The sequence below is a fragment of the Monodelphis domestica genome, chromosome 2, assembly GCF_027887165.1.
Source record: "Monodelphis domestica isolate mMonDom1 chromosome 2, mMonDom1.pri, whole genome shotgun sequence".
Lineage (NCBI taxonomy): Eukaryota > Metazoa > Chordata > Mammalia > Didelphimorphia > Didelphidae > Monodelphis > Monodelphis domestica.
The window spans coordinates 138,266,298-138,288,902 of NC_077228.1; the positions used below are offsets into that span (position 1 = coordinate 138,266,298).

Consider the following 22,605-nt stretch of genomic DNA (forward strand, 5'->3'; position numbering starts at 1 on the left):
TCTTTTCAGAATATAATTTTAAAATGTAAAAATGTATAGGATTACAAAGGAAACCAATTATAATGTTTAAAATTCACATACTCTAGATTAAGTAGCCCTATTCCACAGCCTTCAGCAAGTTGCTTCCTATCAATGAACAATAACTCACATTTATGAAGCACTTCAAAGTTTACAAAGTATTTTCTCCCAACTACAACGCCTGAGGTGGAAAATATTAGTACTGTTATTTTCACTTTACAAATGAAGATACTAAGGTTCAGGGCTCAGACTCTGGTCTCCTAATCCCAAAATCCATGCCCTCTTCTCTGCACCTCTCTTAAAATCACAGAGCCTTAGAGGTCTTTTAGTCCAATTCCCTCCCCTAACCCCCATTTGACAGATGAGAAAACTGAGATTTAGAGATGTTGTGGGTGTGGTGGTGTTTGTAATTTGCCCAAGGTCATGCAAGTATTAAATGACAGAACCAGGATTTGAACAAAGGTTCCTTCCTCCCTATTTAGAGCTAGAGATTAGGTCAGCCAAACTCCTCACTAACAAGGATTTGACTTCCCTCTTCTTACAAAGCAGTAAGTGATGAATACTATGGAAATAGGTTTTGAACAATGATACATGTATAACCCAGCGGAACTGCTTGTCAGCTTCGGGAGGGGGGAGGAATCGTGAATCATGGATCCATGGAAAAATATTCTAAATTTTAAAAATCTAAAAAATAATAATACAAAGCAGTAAGTGGAAGGTAGGATTCAAACCCAGATCCTCTAACTTAAAATCCTGGGCCCTCTTTCCACTACACTATCCTCAATATTATTCTGCTACAGTTTCTATCAGAGCAAAAAATGTAACACGTTTCTGAACTCAAGTAGGAACCATTTTAAACATAGGTATGTCCCCCACGCTAAAAAATTAGGAAGACCAAAAAAAAAAATTATACTTACTCTCACAATGACCTCCTTGGAGAAAAAATCCATAGCTATACAGAGGGTGGGGGTGGGGGGTGTCTTTTTAAATAAGGTCACCTCTCTTCCTCTTCTCCACACCAGCTCCAGTGACTACAAGGCCTGGCACAAATGCAGAAAGGGGTGGGAGCCAGAAGAGGGAGGACTGGAGGCTCCCATCTCCGAAAGCTGGATGGCTGGCCCAGCACTGGGATTCCTTTGGCAGGGTGACACAGTGGACTTTCCATCTCCCTTACAGAGGATAAAAAGAGGCTGGTCCCCAAGGCTAGTAACCTGACACCTCTTGCCAGCAGCTGAATACAGTGGATTGTTTTTAAAAACTTCGTTCAGAGCCCTGGTAACAAAGTGAGGCCTCTCTAGCAACTGAGAAACCCCTTTGGAAAAGAAATTCTGTGAGTCTAGTCTGCCAGCCCCTCTGATGGAGACAGGAGGTCCTCGGAATAAGGAATTCCGGGATGACATTGCCCTGCAAAGGTATCGCAGCTGGAGCAATTTTTATTTTTAAGAGAGAAATATAATGCCCCAAAGAAAGGCATTCCCAGGCAAGCATATGCTCAAATCGTGTTTGAACACAAGGACTTGCTTGTCTGAATATCTCAAGTCATTTGGACATCACCAGAAAAGGGAAGAGGAGATGCCTGTCCACCGAGAGAAAAAGAATCTTTCTAGCTCAGGGAACCACTTTGTTTAATCAAACCTACTTTTGAAGCTATGGGTCTCCAGGTGGAATTGTCCAAGCATCACTCTATGGTTTCTGGCTGCTTTGGGGCTGGTTCTTTCACCCAACTTAAATTTACTCATCCCTCCCATCATCTGGAACCATTTCCACTGGGCCATCTGCTATGGTTAAGGAAGATGGGAAGTAAGAAGAAGGAAAGAAGGAATTTGAAGAAGGAAGCATTGAACAGAAAGGAAAATAGGAGGAAGAAGAAGCAGAAGGAAGCTGAAAAAGAGGAAGGTGAGAGAAGAGTTCTAGCAGGTCTGCACACATTTGGAAGTGGGGAGAAGAATGACATTTTCCAAATTAGGAGAAAGAACAGTGTTTCTTGCTTGCTCTCTCAAGCACGGAGGCTTCCTCAAAACAACAGCAGCAAAATTTGAGTCAGTAGAAAACCTCACAAATTCTGGAGGCAGGGGCAAATTAGGAGTCAGTTAGGTGGCTTAGTGGATTGAGATCCAACCCAGAAGATGGAAGGTACTGGGTTCAAATTTGACATCAGACACTTCCTAGCTACGTGATCCTGGGCAAGTCACTTTAAATGCCCTGCTCTTCTGCCTTGGAACCAATACATAGTATTGATTCTAAGACAAAGGCTAAAGATTAATATTTGTATATAAAATATATGTATATAAATGCTCCAGCTATGGAAATTATCTGCATTAAAATAACATCTCATGTGCCCATAGGTTTAAAGGTTTAAAAAAGGCTTCCCTCTAAGCAGTAGTTGCCTGAACCATAGCAAGAACCTACTAACTGGTCTCTCTGCCTCAAGTCTCTTCCCACTCCAATCCATCCTCCACAAAGTTGACAGTGATATTCCTAAAGGGCAGAAATGACCACAACACTCCCCTATTCAATAAACTTCTGTAACTCCCTATTCCTTTTAGAACATACCTTTTAGATTCAAATATAAACTTCTCTGGCATTTAAAACCCTTCATGTCCTGGCTCCAATCTACCCTTACAACCTCATAATTCCCTTTCATGAACTCTTACCATACAGCCAAAATGGTTCTTACTGTTACTCAGATAAGACAATCTTCCTGACTCCATGTCTTTGTGGCATCTGTCCCACATGCCTAAATTGCACTCCCTCTTCACCTCAGCATTTTAGAATCCTTCCTTCCTTCCTTCCTTCCTTCCTTTCTTCCTTCCTTCCTTCCTTCCTTCCTTCCTTCCTTCCTTCCTTCCTTCCTTCCTTCCTTTTCTTCCCTCCTTCCTTCCTTTCTTTCTTCCCTCCTTCCTTCTTCCCTTCCTTCCTTCCTTTTTCTCTCAAACACATACACACGTACAGAGTGATGATAAATAAGGCAAGAAAGGTTTTAACTAAACAAAAACAGACCCAAAACATTGTTTGCTGGGCAAGATAAATTATTCCCATTTCAAGGAATGCAGCATGGCTCTCCCACTTCTGCTAACAATAGGTACAAGGAGAAATAAAGAACTCTGCTGATGAGTTGTTCTAGTAATGGAAGAAATAACAGAGTACAGCAGGTTGAACATGTATAATGTTGGAGAACCACTCATTGAATCAAGGACCACGCAACTAAAGTTTAATGTTTTAGATTCTAGGGCTGTAGGTCTCCTAAAGAGTGTTTTGTTTGTTTGTTTGTTTTTTATATAGCAGGGTTCTTTTTTTTTTTTAACCCTTCTGTCTTAGAATCCATACTAAGCATCATTTCTAAGGCAGAAGAGCGATAAGGGCTAGGCAACTGGAGTTAAGTGACTTGCCCAGGATCACACAGCTAGAAGGTAGTCAGGACCAAATTTGAACCCAGGACTTTCCATCTTCAGGCCTATAGCAAGGATCCTTACCCTGGGGTCCATGGATAAATTTCAAGGGGTTCATTAATTTGAATGGGAAAAGATGACACCTTTATTTTCCTTTGATTTCTAAATGACATTTAGCATTTCCATCAATTAGTCTAAGAACATTGTTCTGAGAAGAAGTCTACAGATTTCACTAGATGGTCAAAGGAGTCCAAGTCTTAAAAAAAAGTTAAGAATCCTATTGCCTACTCAAATCATACTTTTAATTTACTCCCTCATTATTTTTACTTCTTAGAATCCCTGGTTTTCTTCAAAGTTTAGCTCAAGCTCTGCTTATGTCATTAAGCCTTTCCTGATCCCTCTAGGCTGCTAGTACCTTCTCCCCACATCCTACCCTATGCAAAAAAGAAAATAAAATAAAAATCTAGTTTTTATAGACTTATAAAGGATTTTTAAAACTATATTATCTCATTTGATCTCCAAAAGAACTCCGGGAGGTAAATGCTAAAAGATTTTATTTGCTCCATTTTATAGAAGAGGATACTGAACTTGAAGAAAGCTAAATGATTTGCCCAGAATCACTAAACAATAAGTGCCTCCTTACTCATCTCTAGCTCCTGGCTTCCCTGGTTTCTTTTAAGACTTGGGTCAAAGTTACTAGTTACTAGTAGCGATGCAACAAGCCAGGACCCTTCTGAAGGACTTATGGGAAAGAACGCTAACCACATTGAGAGAAAGGACTATGGGAGTAGAAATGCAAAAGAACATATGACATCACTTGTCACATGTATATATGGGTATGTGATTTGGGGTTTGGGCTTTTAAAAAATCTCTCTGTAGCAAAAATGAATACTATAGAAATGGGTATCAAGTGACAACATTTGTATAACCCAGTGGAATTGCTTGTCAGCTCTGGGAGGGGGGAGGGAAAGAAAATGAATCATGGAAACATGGAAAAATATTCTAAATATTTGCCATGCAATATATAAATAAATGAAAAATTTGAAGATAATATAATAAATAAAATGTTTATATAATAATAAAATAAATAAATTTTTAAAAGACTTAGGTAAAAGGGCAGATAGGTGACTCAGTGGATAGAGAGGCAGGTCTGGAGTTGAAAGGACCTAAGTTCAAAGCTGGCCTCCCATACTACCTAGCTAACTGCCCCTGGGCAAATCACTTAACTCTATTTGCCTAGTCCATGCCCCTCTGACTTAGAGTTGTTACTAGGACAGAAAGTAAAGGTTGTTTTTTTTTTTTAAGTACATAAGTAGAGACATGATTTAGGAGACAACTAGAATCAGGTCAAAAACAAGAGGTCCTGTGTTCAAATTTAGCCGCAACTACTTCCTACCTGTGTGACCCTGGCAAGTCACTTAGCCCCAATTGCCTAGCCCTTACAGTTCATCTGCTTTGGAATCAATAGATCAATGGAATCCAAGATAGAAGGTAAGAGTTGAAAAAAAATAATAAAGACTTAGCTCTAATCTTACCTTCTTCTCCTCTCTCCCCTATCCCATCCAGTGCCATCCATCTCCTCTAAAATGACTTTTCATCTATTTTTTTAATATGTGTAGGTATCTTGCCCGTATCTGGGGATTTCTACATTGTCTCTCTCCCCCATTTGAATGTGTACTCTCAGAGGTCAAGGTGCCATGTTTTTGCTCAGAACAGTGTCTGGCACTTAATAAATACTTCGCAAATGATTGCTGACAATGTCAGAATGAGAATGTATGAGTCTTTTTGACACTAATTCCAGCCCTCCATTCACTACAGCACAATACTTCATCCTCAGTTAACCTCCTTCTCTCCCCTTCATTTCACTCTCTTTGAGCCAGGACAAGGGAATGGAGCCCAAACCCTCGTTGGACCAGACCAAGTGACTACCGTCCATAGTTCACCTAGCATCTGGGACTTCAAGTCGTCTTGATGGTCAAACATGAACTTCCCAAAAGGGAAGCATGAGAGAAAATTGCATGGAAAATATTAGATGCTTCTATGAAATTTCCACTCAGCACCATGGAGACCTGGGGGCCAGTATCTATCGAGCCCTGGCTGTCCCAAACTGCCCAGTTTGGCAATGTCATTCTTTCCCCTTTCTTTTCCGAAGAACAACACATGGCAGTTAGAGCTTCTCTCTTGGTCGTGGTTTGGCTCTCCCCATTAAAGTCTCACTTGTCCTCTCTCAAGCTTCAGGCCAACCTACTATTGGAACCTCCATTTTCCATTAACAACAGATTAAGTTGTTTGTCTCCCTGTCATTGAACAGCCTTTTTGGTTTCCAGCTAATAGACTCCAGCTGCTCTAGGCACACATTAAAGATCCTATACCGTCGTGACTCAGACATTCCCCCTGCTATGATCTAGCCTTCTTTATATTAAAGAGTTTTTTTAACATTTACTCTTCAAATCTGTAACTTATTAAAAGAAGGCATTACGCATTTGAGCGTGGCAAGGGATTAGACAAGCCCCAGCTCTGATAGGGCTGCAGATTAATGTCAGAACAGAAGATCCTGCTGAATTATATATTTTAAGACTCAGTCATCAACTGAGCCTGGAAAGAATGTCAGCAAAATTGGAAAAAAAAATGCTAGCTGGTTGTTGGTTGCCTGGGGGTGCAATAACATCCCCTGTGACTGAGTAGGCCCCACCAACACACAGCATACCAGAAGAGATTGCAGATTTAGCTTTCTAGATGGCCAGCCACCAGGAAAGCAAATCCCCTTTCGTCCGGTGGCAGGTTGAACATTCCCTGCTGTATGTGAAAAATATGAAGAGCTTGTAATAGAAAATGTATTACAGCTTCTTCTTGGAAAACAGCACAATAAGTGCATTCATCCTGATGAAAATGGTTCAAGGGAGGGAAGGGGTGATGCAGAGAAAGGTTGAGACAAGAGAAGACACTGAAATTCTGATGGGAAGATGGGAACTCTTCGTCAGGTGCCGAAAAAGCCAGTGGTTTTGCTAACACATTTTTAAAAGAGCTCTGAGTGTTGCCCTTTTCTATGGGCTCTTGGCCAAGGAAGGGCCATTTTTTTTCATCATTTTGCTAATACCTATTTACACGTCCATCTTCTCTGAGTAACCCAAGCCCTAATCTTAGTCACCAAGTCAGCGGAAATAATTTTGCTCCATTTGCTGGAGATGCTGTATCATTTTATTTTCCCTTTCAGTCCTAAATCTCACCACAAAAGTAAAATGCTAGATTAGCATGATAATCAAGGGCTTCACCAGTGAGGTTCTTTTTTAGTTGAAAAATAACACCCTTTGGGTTTAGTGAGAAGTTTTTTCTACCTATAGAGGGGAAAAAACTGAAATCTTATGTGTGAATTTCAGAGTTTCTCACTGCACCATCTCCTGACATCTGTATCTCTTTACTTTCCTGGCTGTGCACACCATGAGATTTAACAGTTCACTGAGGACCAAAGTAAAAATAAAGATTCCAGGAAAGAAGGAGGTATTGACCAATTCTTGGGGAGGGAGAGTGGTACTTTTGGTTGTCTGTTCCCATTAAGTTGTGATCAGCCAAACTCCAGCAAGGACCATAGAAAAAGGAAACTGTTTATATTTTTTATATTTTCTAACAGGGAATTCTAAATGGAGTTGTTGAAAGAGTGCCAAACACTGGTAAGTTGCTTTTAGACTAGGTGCTAGGAATCATCAATAGTAAAGGCTGAATTTGTCTATGAGGAGGTGATGGTGGCAAGGAGCAGACAGATCTAGACAGAGACAAAGAAAGAAACAAAGAGCATATTGGTTGACTGAATATTGGAACTAGAAGACAATTTCAGGGTTTTTCCTCATTTTATACTATACAGACTTGAGTTGGGAGCAGTACATATAGTGCTGGTCTTAAAGTCAGGAAGATCTGAGTTCAAATCCTGCCTCATACATTTACTAGCCAGAACAAGTCATTCCATGTCCAAACCTGAAAAATGAGAGAATTTAACTAGATGTTTCTAAGATCTTTTCTATCTCTATACCTTTCCAGTAGGACCTCATTTTGAGCAACCAATATATTCCAAGACCTTTCATGTAGGTTAAAAATTGCACATAATAACAAACTAAATTATTTCATAAGTATTTCTGTACAACTCCAGGAAGGGGGGGGGTGATGAGGGGAGGGAGAAAACATAAATTATGTAACCATGGGGAAAAAAATTTAAACCCTTACCTTCCTCCTTAAAATCAATCCTCGGTATTGGTTCCAAAGCAGAAGAGTAGTAAGGACTAGGCAATAGGGTTAAGTGACTTGTCCCAGGTCACACAACTAGGAAGTGTCTGAGTCCACATTTGAACCCAGGACTTCCCCACCTCTAGTTCTGGTTCTCAATCCACTGAGCTACCCACTTGCCCTCCAAAATAAATAAATTTTTAAAAAAGTATTTCTGTTACAAACATAGGTAGGCCCTTTACAACTTTTCTTAGACTTATCATATATACAAGTATCTCTACTCTTCTACTTTGGGACTATTATGAATAACTAAGTAGCATTAATGAAACAAAAAGCACTACTCTGATGCAGTACAAGGAAAAACTCCAGACAAAAACTGATGCAAGAGTTAATGTTTGGTGCAAAACAATGTAATGACTCACAGTAATGCTTTCTCAGAGCAAGAATGAGAGTGATTGGGTGAACTGCTATGAGACATTATTCAGCTTTGGAAAATGGCGCAGATTTAGCATCTAACTAAAAATTTTTATTTTATATATTTTTAAGCCTTTACTTTATTCATTAGCAATTGTTCATATTGGAACTCACATGTATTGGGTTTGAATAAAATAAACTCCTATTGTATATGATTCTATGAATTCCAGATCTACTATTATCTCTACTATACCATGTTCAGTCATTTTCAGTCATGTCTGACTCTTCATGAACTCATTGGGTGTTCCTTGGCAAAGATACTGGAGTGGTTGTCATTTCCTTTTCCAGCTTGTTTTGCCGATGAGGAAACTGAGGCAAACAGGATAAAGTGAATTGCCCAGGATCATATTGCTAGTAGGTATCAATCAGAGGCCAGATTTGAACTCATGAAGATGAGTTTTCCTGACTCCAAGTCCAGTATTCTATCCATCTGTACCACCTAGTTGCCCTTATATAACATATGCCATGAATGTAATGTAGATGTGTGTATGTATGTATATATATATATATATAATATGAATAGAATGGAATATTATTATACCATTAGAAATAATAAATGTCAGGAACTCAGAGACAGATGGGAAGACTTGAATAAAATGATTCCAAATAAAGGAAGCAGAACCAGGAGAATAATAGTCTTGATGGTAATACTCATGTAGATGAAAAGAATATTAAAAGCCATTAAACACCAAGTGACCAAACTATAATGAACAATCCAACCTGGCCCTGAATAACAGGAGATGAAAACTACCTCCTTCCTTTCTTTCAACAGGAGAATACTAGCTATGTGATTCCAGGCAAGTCACTTAACCACTGTTTGCCTCAGTTTCCTCATCTATAATATAGGGATAATAACAGCACCTAACTCTGGGGGTTGTGAGGATCAAATGGGATAATCATTGTAAAGTGCTTAGCACAGAGCCTGACACATAGTAGGCCCTATATAAATGTTAGCTAGCTAGTAGTAATAGTAGTAGTAGTAGTAGTAGTAGTACAGGTATAGAATGCTGCACACCCTGTCAGACATTGTTACTGTGTCAGTTAGTTTTGAGGGGGTTTTTTGGTTATGAAGAAGACAAAGGCAGAGTTTGAGGTACAGAGAATTTACAGAAATGACTATGATATTTAAAAAGTTTCAGTAAAGCTTATTTTTTAAATAATAAAATAAAACTTAAACAATATTCAAAATATTCTTGTGCCCTTTCATTTAGTAAACTTGTCTTAAAAAAAATAATAATTACTTAGTCTGGCATAACCTGTTCTTGAAGTCATGATGGCTTTTTGTGAACACTACTACCTTTTTTTTAAAAAGCTGTTCATAACCTATCTCTTTACCAGTAAGTCCTAGAACCCTACCAAGAACCCAAGTTAAGCTCACTAGCCTATTCCTTGCAGACTCCCTTCTCTTCCCCTTTTAAAAAATCAAGAGACCGTTGCAATTTACTGGTCAGGGGGTACTCTGGTTCTCGACAATCCCCTCACCTGTAAAATGAAATAATGATTATTGCAGCCCTCCCTATCATAACACAGGGCTATATCTTAAATGGTATAGCAAAGGGCCATCCATACCTGTCCAGACCTAGCAAACACTTTAGAAAGAAAACAATGTTTCAGACACTTTTTTGCTTTGTGACCCTGGGCAGTTCACTTAACCTCCATTGCCTAGCCCTTACCACTCTTCTGCCTTAGAACCAATACATAGAATTGATTCTAAGATGAAAGGTTAGGGTTTAAAAAAAAGGAAGGAAGGAAGGAAGGAAGGAAGGAAGGAAGGAAGGAAGGAAGGAAGGAAGGAAGAAAGAAAGGAAGAAAGAAAGGAAGAAAGAAAGAAAGGAAGGAAGAAAGAAAGAAAGAAAGGAATAAAGAAAGGAAGAAAGAAAGAAAGGAAGGAAGAAAGAAAGAAAGAAAGAAAGAAAGAAAGAAAGAAAGAAAGAAAGAAAGAAAGAAAGAAAGAAAGAAGGAAAGAAGGAAAGAAAGAAAAAAAGAAAGAAAGAGAAAGAAGGAAGGAAGCAGAGCTACCAAAAAAAATGACAATGTATGGCTTGGGACATCTGCCTTTTTAACTACTCTGTGTTTCCCTCAAAAACCACACTGTGCAATGAAAAACAGATAAGTGATACATTCTTTTATAATACACTGAAACTTTATCAAGGCAGACTAGATACATCAAGCTATTGGTCAGTACCATTAGGAGCCTTTGCATCTATCTTTTCTTTATTATCCTTGAAACAAATCAAGGATTTCCTTGGAGAAAACCATCCAAGTTGCCCCCAAATTCACTCAACCTCAGGGAAATAATTGCTATTCACCTGGACATTGGCATCATGATAGTCATCTAACTACCAAGAGACAAAGAATAACAATAGGAATTGTAGACTTCCACACTGACTAACTATAAAATCACAAATGAGTCTCTTTACCTTGCTAAATACCTATCCAATATATAAAATGATACTGTGTCATATCTTCTCTATTACATTGCTATGGAGATTAACTAAAATAATAAACGTAAAGCATCTTAAAACACAAATGTCAACTATTATTATAATATTTCTGGGACACCTGAGCCTTGGTCAACCCATACTTCCTTTTGTAACTTCATAATCTGAAACTCAAAAGATGAATACAACTAATACTTTCCAAGTTTCTTCAGAATGCTACTAACACTGTTAATAAAATCCATTTCATTAAAAACAACAACTATGCTGTGGATTTCTAAGTTTGTTCTGTTTGAAGGGGTAGCTAGTATTCCTTTTTTATCCATCATAAAGATAGGAATCTATTTTGTGAATGTATAATTTAACTGAAATTATTTTCTTCATTCAATGGTTCATTGAAGAAATATTTATAAATCACCTACTTTAGGCACGCTGCAATAATTTACAGCTCTTACCTTCAAGGAATTTTCAATCTAATACTGAAGAATTTATCAATCAGTTCAGCTGGGTTTGTTTGTTTGTTAATGAAAAGAAGAAATACAATATACATTCTGTGACTGTATCATATGCTAGCCTTGTACAAAATCCAGGGCAAAAAATTTTAATGTGAAAAACACAGGAGCTGAATTGTTAACTAACACTAAAAGTCTCTACAGTGTCTTTCAGCTGAGAAGCTAAAAGTATTTACTGTTATGGGCAGGAAGGATAGCCTTTTTGGGGTTTGGGAAGGATGCCTTTTGCAAGCATGCAATGACTCCAAAACTTAGCTTAAAAACAAAAAGAGATTTATTAATTTTGAAAGTAATGTTGAGAGTGGCCAGGAGGATAGCAAGGCAGAACAGCAAAGTGGGGAGCAGTTCCCTGGGAGGACAGCATGAAAGGAAAGGATGTTCCCCAATGGGGACAGCATGGATGGAGAGTTCTGGGGATTTTATACATTTTTTTACAAGAGAGTTACTCAGGCATGAGGTGGGGTGATCATACTGGGGTCTGCCTGGGGACATAAAGATTCCTTAGTTTTAGGGGACAAAAAGATGTCTGATAGGATCGAGGTGTGGTCTGAAGGTGTATGTTTTTGTCCATCTAGAGGACGATCAAAGGAAGATGGTCATCTCAGGATCCTAGAGGAGTCATTGGGTGTTTTTAGGCTCAGAGTCAGAAAAAAACAAGAGTTCCCCTGATAATAGTTCACCTGGGTTTCTGGGGTACAGTGCCCATGTCATTTACCATCCAGAATTTAACCATATGTCCTCCCTAGTAAGATGGGTCAGTATCTCTGTCTTTCTTGGCAAGATGGGGAAACTGAGGGAAGCCTAGTAATCAATCAACATTTATTAAGCATCTACTATGTGCCAGACAGTGGGACTACAAATACAAAGAATGACAATGGATATGGGATATATGATACAGGTTTCATCCTCATGGAGTACAGTAATGATGACAGTTGGTATTTATATAGAGTACCAATAGGCCAACAAACCATTTTATATAGTTTATCTCATTTGAACCTTATGTTAACCCTGGGAGATAGGTACCAGAGGTGCCCATTTTAAAGAGGAGAATCTGGAGGCTCAGAGTGGTGGAGTGACTTGTTCCTGAAACATGCAACTGTCAAGGGTAGGATTTAATTTCAGGTTCCTCTAAAATTCAGCACTTTTCCCCAATACAGAGCAGTATATCTATTATAAGAAACAGTCAGGAACAGCTAGGCTCAGTGGATTGAGGGCTGGGAGACAGGAGGTCCTGGGTTCAAAGCTTGCCTCAGATATTTCCTAGCTGGATAACCCTGGATAAGTCACTTGACTTCAAATGCCTAACCCTTATCACTCTTCTGCCTTAGAATCAATACTGGTTTAGGATTAATAAATAAATCAGCCCAACCTCCATTTGAAGGCAAGCCTATTAGCCCAACCCAACTACAAAGCAAGGACAAGAGATTTTTCTAATTCACATAGCATAGCCTAATATAATGTTAATGAGTAATGTTGATTAGATAGGTGGAAAATTATGGCCACAAGGGTTCCATTCTGAGGTTTCAGTCTCAATTGTCCTCTAGCCACAAATTGCAGATAAAGCCTCAAGAATAGTTTTTATTTAGGTCATGTCAGTTGACAACCTGACATGTACCTGGACCACAAGTGTCCCCTATTTTAACCCTTTTTAAAACACAAAAATCTACATCACAAATAATATTCTTCACTTGGAAAACAAGCATCTTCAAAAAGCAAGCTTTTAAAAATTATGATTTGCTTGGCAAAAATCCTACTTATAAACAATAAAAAAAAAAAAAAGAGTAGCCTAGTGGATAGAAAACCAATCTTAAAAGTCAGAATAGCCCGAGTTTAAGTTTTCCCTCATGTACACTAGCTATGTAATCCTGAACAAGTCTCTTTAACTTCTCACTACTTCTAAGCTTGTAAGTTACAGAGAAGGTATCATCCTATATCAGTGGAGAAACTTTCCTAACCTGGGAGTTTCCAATACTATGAAATCATAAGACCAATCCCTGTCTTTCTCTCTCTCTCTTTTTTTTAAGTTCACTACAAAAAGCAAAAGGTGCCTTAAAATTATAAACCAGAGAGAAGAACTAGAGAACACAAAAGCTCCAAGTCCCAAGTCCTCATCTTCCATCCAAATGCCTCTATTCCCAAGAAGCATAATTTCCTATCTAGACAAGGGATTCCCCCATGTCTGTAATACGCTCCTCCCCTCTATCTTATAGAATCCTAGCTAGCTCCCACAACATCCCAGGTGCCACCTCTCACATGAGGCTTTTTGTGACTCCCTCCACACCAATCCACATCAATTATCACCAGCCTCACTCTTTTTGTTTTTTTTTAACCCATATCTTCTGTCTTGGAGCCAATACACAGAATTGATTCCAAGGCAGAAGAGTGGTAAGGGTCAGGCAATAGGGGTTAAGTTACTTGCCCAGGGTCACACAGTTAGGAAGTGGCTGAGGCTAGATTTGAACCTAGGACCTCCCATCTCTAGGCCTGGCTCTCAATCCACTGAGCCACCCAGTTGCCCCCACCAGCCTTACTCTTGAAGGTATAGAGAAACAAAAGGTCCAGGATTCAATTTTGGCCTCAGACACTTCCTAGCTGGGTGACCCTGGACAAGCCACTTAATCCACATTGCCTAATCCTTATGGCTCCTTCTGCCTTGGAATCAATATTTGATATTTATTCTAAGACATAAGATAAGGATTTAAATTTTTTAAATTCTTTTAAATGACTACGTTGAAACCTATGAAAATGCAATAAGACAAAGCAATAGTATTGATAGACCTTTGAATATACACTCTCCATCAGAACCAGTCTCAATCTAGAAATTTTACAGACCTGCAACAGGAGTCAATTCAGTAGCTACAAATAAGCACCCAGAAAATATTTTCCAAGTAAAGAACATTTCAAAAACTCTTTGAACAAAAAGAGACCTTTTGTTGTTACTGTTACTGTGTTTGTGGTAGAATCATTGAGGCTTTTACAAAAATGGATAGAAACTAAGTTTCCTTCCTTCCTTCTCTTCTTCAGGCCCTCACATTCTTCTTACTTGGCTAAATAATAATAATAACAATAATAAATAATAGCCAACATTTATATGGCACCTATTATGCATCAAACATTCTACAAATACCAGCTCATTTAATCCTCACAATCACCCTAGTAGGAGGAAGGTACCATTATTTCCCATTTTACAATAGAGGAAATGGAAGCAAAGGCTAAGTGACTTGCCCAAGGTCACAATCTGGCAAATTTATGTTACCAGATTTGAACTAATGTTTTCATAATCCCAAACTCAGCTCTCTAACCACTATTAATTGCCTGAGTCACAGCCATCTTTTTTAAAAATTAATTTATTTGTTTGTTACATTAAAGTTTCCAGGTATCTCCCTGCCTCCTTCCCTATTCTGAATGAGAGAAGGCATCATTTGACAAAAAAGATATATGTATATATAAAATATGCCATGCATGTTTCTATTGAACATTTCTTTCTCTAGGGGTGGACATACACAATTATCCTTCAAACTATTTCTGTTGCTATTTATTATACACACACACACACACATATAATGTTCTCTTGATTTTGTTCATTTTGTTCTAGAAAATTTCATGTAGGTCTTTCCATGTTTTTTAATTAAATTTTTAAAATTAAATAAGCTCATCATTTCTTACTGTGCAGTCACAACCTTCTTGTGAAGAATACTTGTTAATTTATCCCAAAGACATATTTATGGAGACAAAAAGGGGTATCATTCCTTTAAAATAAAAAGTGCTATAATATTTGGAAGTCTTATTTTAATGTTAGTTCTACATCACTTGCATTAAGACTCATAAAGACCTCAGACCCAATTTTCTTTTCATATCTACAGGCTCCTCAAAATTAACACATCGGAAGTCTGGAAGTATTATCTAAACCTGCTCCTCCTTTTGGCTTCAGTGTTCCTCTCAGTGGGCAGCTATGGATAGTGGATAGGCAGTGGGGTTTCAAGTCAAGAAAACTCTTCTTCCTGTGTTCAAATCCAGCCTCACTTACTATCTGTATGACCTTGGGGGAAGTCACTTAACCCTGTTTGCCTCAGTTTCTTCATCCATAAAATGAGCTAGAGAAGAAAATGACAACCGACTCCAGTATCTTTGCTAAGAAAACCCCAAATGGGGTCACAAAGAGTCAGACATGACTGAAACAATGCAGCAACAACAACAAATTCCTCTCTGTAGCACCACTATCCCCTCATTCTTCCTGAGCTGTAACCTATGGGTCCCTCCTTACTTCAACTCCAATATCCTTTCAGTAAATGAGACCTGGTGTTTCAAATGCTCCCCAAATCTTTCATGTTTAGTATCTCTTCTCTATTCCTACAACTACCCTAGAACAGGCCTTCATTACCACCCATCTCAGCTTTGGTAACAGTCTTCAACAGATCTTCCCACCTTCACTCTCTTTGTTTGATCCATTCTTTATATTGCTCCAAGAACCATTCTTCTGCTCGTAATTCTTCTGTGCTTCCCACTCTTTCCCGGTGAAGCTGATAGTCATATGCCTTTCTTTCAAGGTCTTCCACAATATGGCACTACCTTACATCTCACCTGTTACTCCCTTTATATAATCTGTTTTCTTGCCAAACTGGATTCCTTTCTGATTCCTTATCAATAGATCCTCCTCCAATCCCATTACTCCACATACATGCCTTATCTCTCCTGTCTCTCTCTATTGAGCTAATTATCCCCTCTGCTTGGTACATTTTCTCTCCCTTTCTGAATTCCTCTGCTAAATTCATCCTATTCAAACTCTGAAGCCCAATTCTTATGCTACCTCCTTGGTGTGTTCCCTGATTGCCCTTGTTGGTGGTAGGTAATCTTCCCCCTTAGATCCTTTATATTTTGCCTTAGAACTCTCTAACACACATACTTTATTTTATTTTCTTAAAACCCTTACTTTCCATCTTAGAATCAAATCTGTGTATTGGTTCCAAGGCCAGTAAGGGCTGATCAGTGGGATTAAGTGACTTGCCTACGGCTAGGAAATGTCTGAGATCAGATTTGAACACTGGACCTCCTATCTCTAGACCTGGCTCTCAAACCACTGAACCTGCCTCCTCTAACAAACTTATTATGTAGATTTATATAGTAGTTATTGACAGAATAAGTTCCCTGAGAGAAAGGACTTTTTAAAATTTTGTCTCTATCCCTAATACCTTACAGTGCCTAGTACACAGTAGGCACTTAATAAATACTGAATGACTGATTTGAATTTGATTAATTATGTACTACATGGATGCATGGCTTCCTAAGGGCAGGAACTGTACCTCATCTGAACTTTGCAGCTCCCTCAGAATGTAGCAAAGAGTTCCAACTCTAGTAGGCACTTGATCATATTTGTTGAATTAAATTAAGAAAAGTTTCCAATTATAAATATAGCTTTAAGTTAATTTCTAACTTTCAAAATAGATTTGGACCACGCTCTCCAACAAATATCTATGAAGATGAAGCTCTGAATGAGGTTCTCCGTGCTCAAACTTCTCCTTTCCAGCATCACTTATGAAAGGAATCTGTTAACTCCTTTTTCTGGTTGGGGTGGAGTGGAGTGGGAGGAGTAGGGAAAGAAGTTGTAATATACAAATGAGAGCAGCACAATCCAGAAGAGTGAGTAGGATAAAGGCATCAGGGAGACCTAAGATCTCTCATGGGTCATAATATGCTACTATCTGATATAGAACATCTATCAAAAATCCATCCAGCAGTGGAGTAGCATGCATATTAGATATCCTTGATGGACGTGAGGCAGATGCTTTTATGTCATGTAGCCACCTGCAGTCAATGAAAAAAACCTACCCTTATTGTACAAGCATACAAGGCTTCAATGTTGCCTCGGATCCCACAATTTCCAGCTGGTTATCACGTCCTCACATACCCCAAGAAAAAATGCATTTGCTTCACATGACTCAATGAATATGGATCTTGGGGAGAGGGTAGTTTCTTTTTCATTCTATCCTGTGGGTGTCTAAACACTACAAGGACAAACATCTCAAAACATGTTCAGAGGTGGAGATCTAGGTTGTGTAAGAATCACAGTCAGCTAGACAAGCCTGATTGTTACCCTTGGTCCAATAAGGTGAACTGAACAAGTCATTTAAGAATCTTTGGTTCCTTAGTTTTTCTACCCTCTAGATAATAATTTCTGAAATATATTTGAACCTGTCTAATTTGAAAATCCCCTCACCTGAACTCGTGACAATGACTCTTTTAAAATATTAACATTATTAATTATAATGACCAGTCTTGGTCCCAGAGAAAAGAAACAAATCTTGCCCCATTGGTGGAGAATGTTTCACATATCAGAAAAGGTAGCTAAGTGGCATGATAAATTTTTGGAGTCAGGAAGACTTATGTTAGCTACATAACCCTTTAATTTTTCTGTGCCTCAATTTCCTCATCTATAAAATGGGGATGAAAATACTGACTTCTCAGTCATTGTAATGCTCAAATAAGATAATATGCATTAAGTGTTTTGAAAAAAATATATTTTTTCAAACCCTTATCTTCCGATTAGAATCGATACTGTGTGTTGGTTCCAAGTCAGAAGAGTGGTAAGGGCTAGGCAATGGGGATTAAATAACTTCTCCAGGGGGTCACACAACCAGGAAGTGTCGGAAGCCAGATTTGCAAATCTTTTTTTTTTTTTTTTTAATGTTACATTGGGGTAGCTAGGTGGCTCAGTGGATTGAGAGCCAGGCCCAGAGATAAGAGATCCTAGGTTCAAATCTGACCTCAGATACTTACTAATTGTGTGACCCTGTGGCAAGTCACTTAAGCCCCACTGACTAACCTTTATCCTTCTTCTGCCTTAGAATCATTACATAGTATTGATTCTAAGATGCAAAGTAAGGATTTCTTTTTAATGCTATGTAAATGCTCTTATTGACAAAAATTTGGCTTTGTTACAAGGGAAGATTCAATGGGCATATTATCATGGGAAATTACTCTGATGTTTAAAAAGTTATAAACAAAAGTTACTGATTATGAAAAATATATCATCATAGTATACATGACCAATCAAAGTGGCTAAATGCATCACAGGATACTGGGGAGGGGGGGGTAAAAAATGAAAACAATGTCAGGCAGCCAAATGGGTTCTACCTGTCATGCTTCAGGGCCTGACAATAAACCTTGAGAAGGGAAGAGGCCAGCCTCCTGTTTACTAAGTCTCTAATTGCCTGGTAGAAGATACAGAAATCTGGACCACACCTTTGGTGAGAAGCATTTTCCATTGCTCTTCACTCCCTCCCATTCAGGTATAGCAATCTTCCTGTAAAGCTGGCATTAATACCACTGACTGCAGGTGTGACTTGCTCAGGGCCCTTTTCTTTCTACAAAATGCCAGCCTGATTCAGGGTGAAATTTTGCATAAATATTTGCTTCCACACTGGAAACAGAAACATGAATTGTGTGAGGAATATATGCCTGGTCTGTGAAAGTCCTAAACTGTGATTTTTCTCAGGTGGAAGTGGAGTCCGAGGTGAGGAACAGAGGTCATAGGAATCAACCCAAAGTGTAGCAATGAGGTGAAAGAGAGCTTCCAGAGTTGCAGATGAAAGGTACTAGTTCCATTTAATAATACTGAGTTTTCAGGATGAAAGCCTGTAGGAGGTCTGCAAATATGCAAGAAGAGGGTACCAAAAGATACTAGCTACTAAATTCTCATCTTGCACTCCAAAGAATGGCACTAGACCCTAACTAAACTATCAGACCCACTATCAACCTTCTAACACTCATTGCAAGAGCTAAGAGAAAGTCCAGACATTCTCTGAAGTACTAACTTGAACTCTTACGTCTTCTGCAAGACATTTTGCTATTACCAAGAGTGAAAGCAGGGTAGGGCTGAGATTAACCATGCCATGAAAATAAAAATATGTCCAGTGACACCATCAGCGCAAGATGTCTGGGAAATAAATCAAAAGACGTGAACATGAAAAATCATCTTAAAGTAACACTGGTGGACTGAAAGCCATCTCCATTCCTGGACAGCAGCCTCTCAGGCAAAGAAGTCTAATGAATATAGAATCTCTAAGGCAACCTTGACGCAAATGTAAAAACGAGCCCCCTGCTTCACTCAAACCATGATGCTCATTTATCTTCATAGCTTGAACTGCTTTATAGCCTCCTGCCCTGATGATAGGGAGGACTTTCATCCAAACTTGCTAAGATGGGCTCCATTTGCAAAAGGGAAAACTTAAGAGTGGCTATCTACCCAATATGGATTGGTTCAAAATACATTTCCTGGGTTTTTACAGGTCCTGTCTGAGAATCGGGGCCATTTGCTTCTTTAGAGTATCAACAGAAGCCAAGCTAAGAGAATCAAATGCTTCTAAGTCTCCTTCCAACTCAATGAATCACCGATTCAGATAATATTTGCCTAATCAGAATTTACCTCTGGCTTACTCTGACTCTCTCTTTGAGGATAAATCAGTGCATTTGCAGTGACAGCTCATGAAAAGCATGCTTTCCTGGGAAATATGTTGTGATTCATACACTATTCAAGTAAATTTATGTGTGTGTATGTCTACATAGACTCACATTTTAATAAATATATTTGCATTGTATGTATCTATATGTATGTAATGTATATTGTGTAATGAAGATTAGATATGTGTTATATATATAAAATACAATGCATATATTGTACATAAGTAAAAACAATGTTTATCAATGCAAATATAAGTATATACATATACATTTTCATACAAATATGCATACATTGTGTACAAATATACACAATATATACATATTTGCACACAAATGACAACAGCAGTTGATTCACTATCTTTTTCCCATGTAACATATATTAGACCCAGAAGATTCTCTCTCAGATACACTAGAAAACAAAACCTGAAAATAATACTAGTTAGTAATGACTACCACAAGAACTGGCCTGAAACGTCATAAGTTCAGTAAAACTAGGATACAAGAGCAGTCATAAAAAGCTTGGGCTGAAGAAATGAAGAACAGTGGAAAGCCATTCCCACTAAAACTTACCACTCTAGGTTTCTGCTGATCCAGGGTATGCAGGAAAGCAGAATTTGGGTCCAAAGAGCGCTCTGGATCACTGGAAATGTCCTCCTCAGAGTCATCATAGGATGAGGAGAAACCAGTGGAAGAGGCAGAGGAGGAAGACAGCTTTCTCAAAGGCATGTTCCCTCGAGGGCTTCCCTGAGCTTCCTCTAAGCCCCCTTCCCCGTCCTCCAGGGCCCCCATATCTGTAATAATAACTGCTGGGATGTTGCTGGGATAGCAAGTCTCCCTCAGGGAAGGCTTCCTCTCAGATTCAGGGGTCAGCTCTTTACCCTGATGGTTTTCTTGCTGTTCCTGTTGCTGCTTCCTCTCTGAAGTCCCATCTGGTGGTACCACTTTATCAGGGTCTGTCCAGGTGGTACCAGCCTCCTCCATCGGGCTGGGCCAAGTCACCAAGCTTTTGAACTGTCCACCAAAACTGTTCTTGGGAGAACACTGATACCTTTCTCCCTTTTCTACAGGATCCCTGCAAGGCAAAGCGTCTTGCATGTGGCCAGAAAGAATTCCTGACTCTGACTCCACCTCCACCTCCACCTTCCCTAGATGCACAGCTCTGCCTGGAATTCCAAATGATTTAGTCCCTGTTTTCTCCCCCTGGTCAAAGTCAGGCCTTTGCACTAAAACTACCAGAGATCCTTTCTTTTGGGGCTCCCCTGAAGCTACCAGGCTGTGCCCTGTGGATGCCCTGGTGCAACTCCGAGCCACAGAGGGCACTGAGCTTTGCATATCCAAAGCCGGGGTATTCCTGCCCTCACTCTCTTCTGGAGCCAAGGATCCCTGCAGTAGACCAGGCAGGTTTCCTTTCTCCAACTTCTCAAGAGCTGCCTTCGAGACACCGATCCCGACTTTCTCTTGGGCAGCAGGTGGCCCGCTGCACCTGGTTCTCCCCTCTCTCTGCACTGGATTCTCAGAGGCACACACTCCAAAAGAGACAAAACCTCTCTCTATCCAGGCAGAGGTTTCCTGGGAGAGGGCCTCAGAGGGGTGCTCCCTGCCTGTGGAGTCCCTTCTTTCTACTTCTTTAACCCCGGCAGTGCCGGCTTCTCTAGAGAGCTTTACTCCCCTGGAGTCTACAAGGGTCTCACAGCCCTGCGCTCCCGGGAGGGGATGATCTCCCTCGCGGACTTCCTTATTCGTGAATGTCGCTCGCCCCGTATGGGTCCCCTTCTCCATCTCCACTCCTAAAGGAGAACCCTGTGGCCCACGTGCCAGGCTCCAGTTTCCAGTCTCCATTGGAGTGTCCCGTCTCGAAGTCCCGAGGGTAAGCGCCCTCCTCTCCGTCTCCAGGGGGGAAACCGAGCTTCTACTTTCTCGGGGCTGGCCCTCCTTGCTCCCCCTCTCCGCTGGGGTCTCCAGGCATTGCTCTCCCCAGGACTTTGTCCTCCTCTCCTCTATCTGGGTGTACTCAGCGAGGATCCTGCCGGGGGGCTGACTGCTACTGCGGGACGGACAAGGGGAGGGCGAGCGGGCCCTGCCAAGCCGGGGGCTCCGGGACGCTTCCCTGGCGGAGCTTTGCGCCTGGATGTGCGCCTCGAACATTCCCACTTTCTGGTTCACCTGCACATTCTGTAGCTCCCACTCCAGAATCCTCAGTTTCTTCTTGGCCTCCTCCGGACCGGTTGGGGAGAGGCTGCCAGGGGACACCACCTGCTGCCCCTCCCCTCCCAGACGGGGTGCCCAACTCGGGCTGCCCACGCTGCTGCTACTACTGTTCAGCCTCCGCCTGCTGCTGCTGCTACTACCGCTGCTGCTGCTTCTGGTGCTGCTGCTGCCACCGCCCCGCCAACTCCCTGGGCTCCCGGACTCGTCCGGCGATAGCCGATCGGAGGGAGGAAAGAGGAAGGAGGTGCTTCTCCCTGGGCTGAAGACGCTGTTGTCCGGGCTCAGCACAGGCACCGACAGCCCGGGTCTCCCAGAGGGCGGGGGCGCCTTGCCGCTGCCTCCGCTGCAGCCGCCGCTGCCACTCTCCACATTACTGCTACTATTCATCATCACCAGGCTGTTGAGCGCATAGCAATACACAGCCATAGTACTGGGTCCGGCCGCGCTTCCAAGCCCTGCTGCTGCTCCAGCTCTGTCTCCACCACTGCTGTCCCCTCCTCCTCCTTCTCCTCCAGGGTCAGCCCCGGAGGCCGGGCGGCTGCTGTCCTCTGCGGAGCCGGGGCACCATTGCCTCGGCAACAGGATGGGGGCAGGGCAGCGGGGTTGGCCCCAGCCCAAAGCTCCATAAACAACCCGATCCTCTGTGGAGGCAAAGAGGGAGAAAAGTCAGGACCCCAGCAAAGGAGAAGAGAAGGCTGGGGCTAGGAGAAAGGAGGGAGAAGGTCTAGAGGAGACAAGAAAAGTCAGCTCTAACCCGAGGACTGAGCCCAGGGGAGCTCACTTCACCTACACCTACAGAGGAATGGATGCAACATATAAGTCTCAATTATCATCTGGAGAGACCCTGTGTTTGGCCCTGCGAGGAAAGGAGGACGCTTCCCACTACTGCCTCAA

General features: G+C 40.7%; 1 protein-coding gene across 2 annotated transcripts in view; it reads right to left on the reverse strand.

The window, feature by feature from the left end:
* ITPKB (inositol-trisphosphate 3-kinase B) overlaps positions 1-22,605 on the reverse strand; it is a 158,493-nt gene that overhangs the window by 133,909 nt on the left and 1,979 nt on the right. For both annotated transcript variants that reach the window (XM_056816023.1, XM_056816024.1), the window contains exon 2: positions 20,074-22,352. In XM_056816023.1, coding sequence (XP_056672001.1) covers positions 20,074-22,137 — 2,064 coding nt within the window. In that variant the 5' untranslated portion in view covers positions 22,138-22,352. The remainder of the gene's footprint in view (positions 1-20,073; positions 22,353-22,605) is intronic.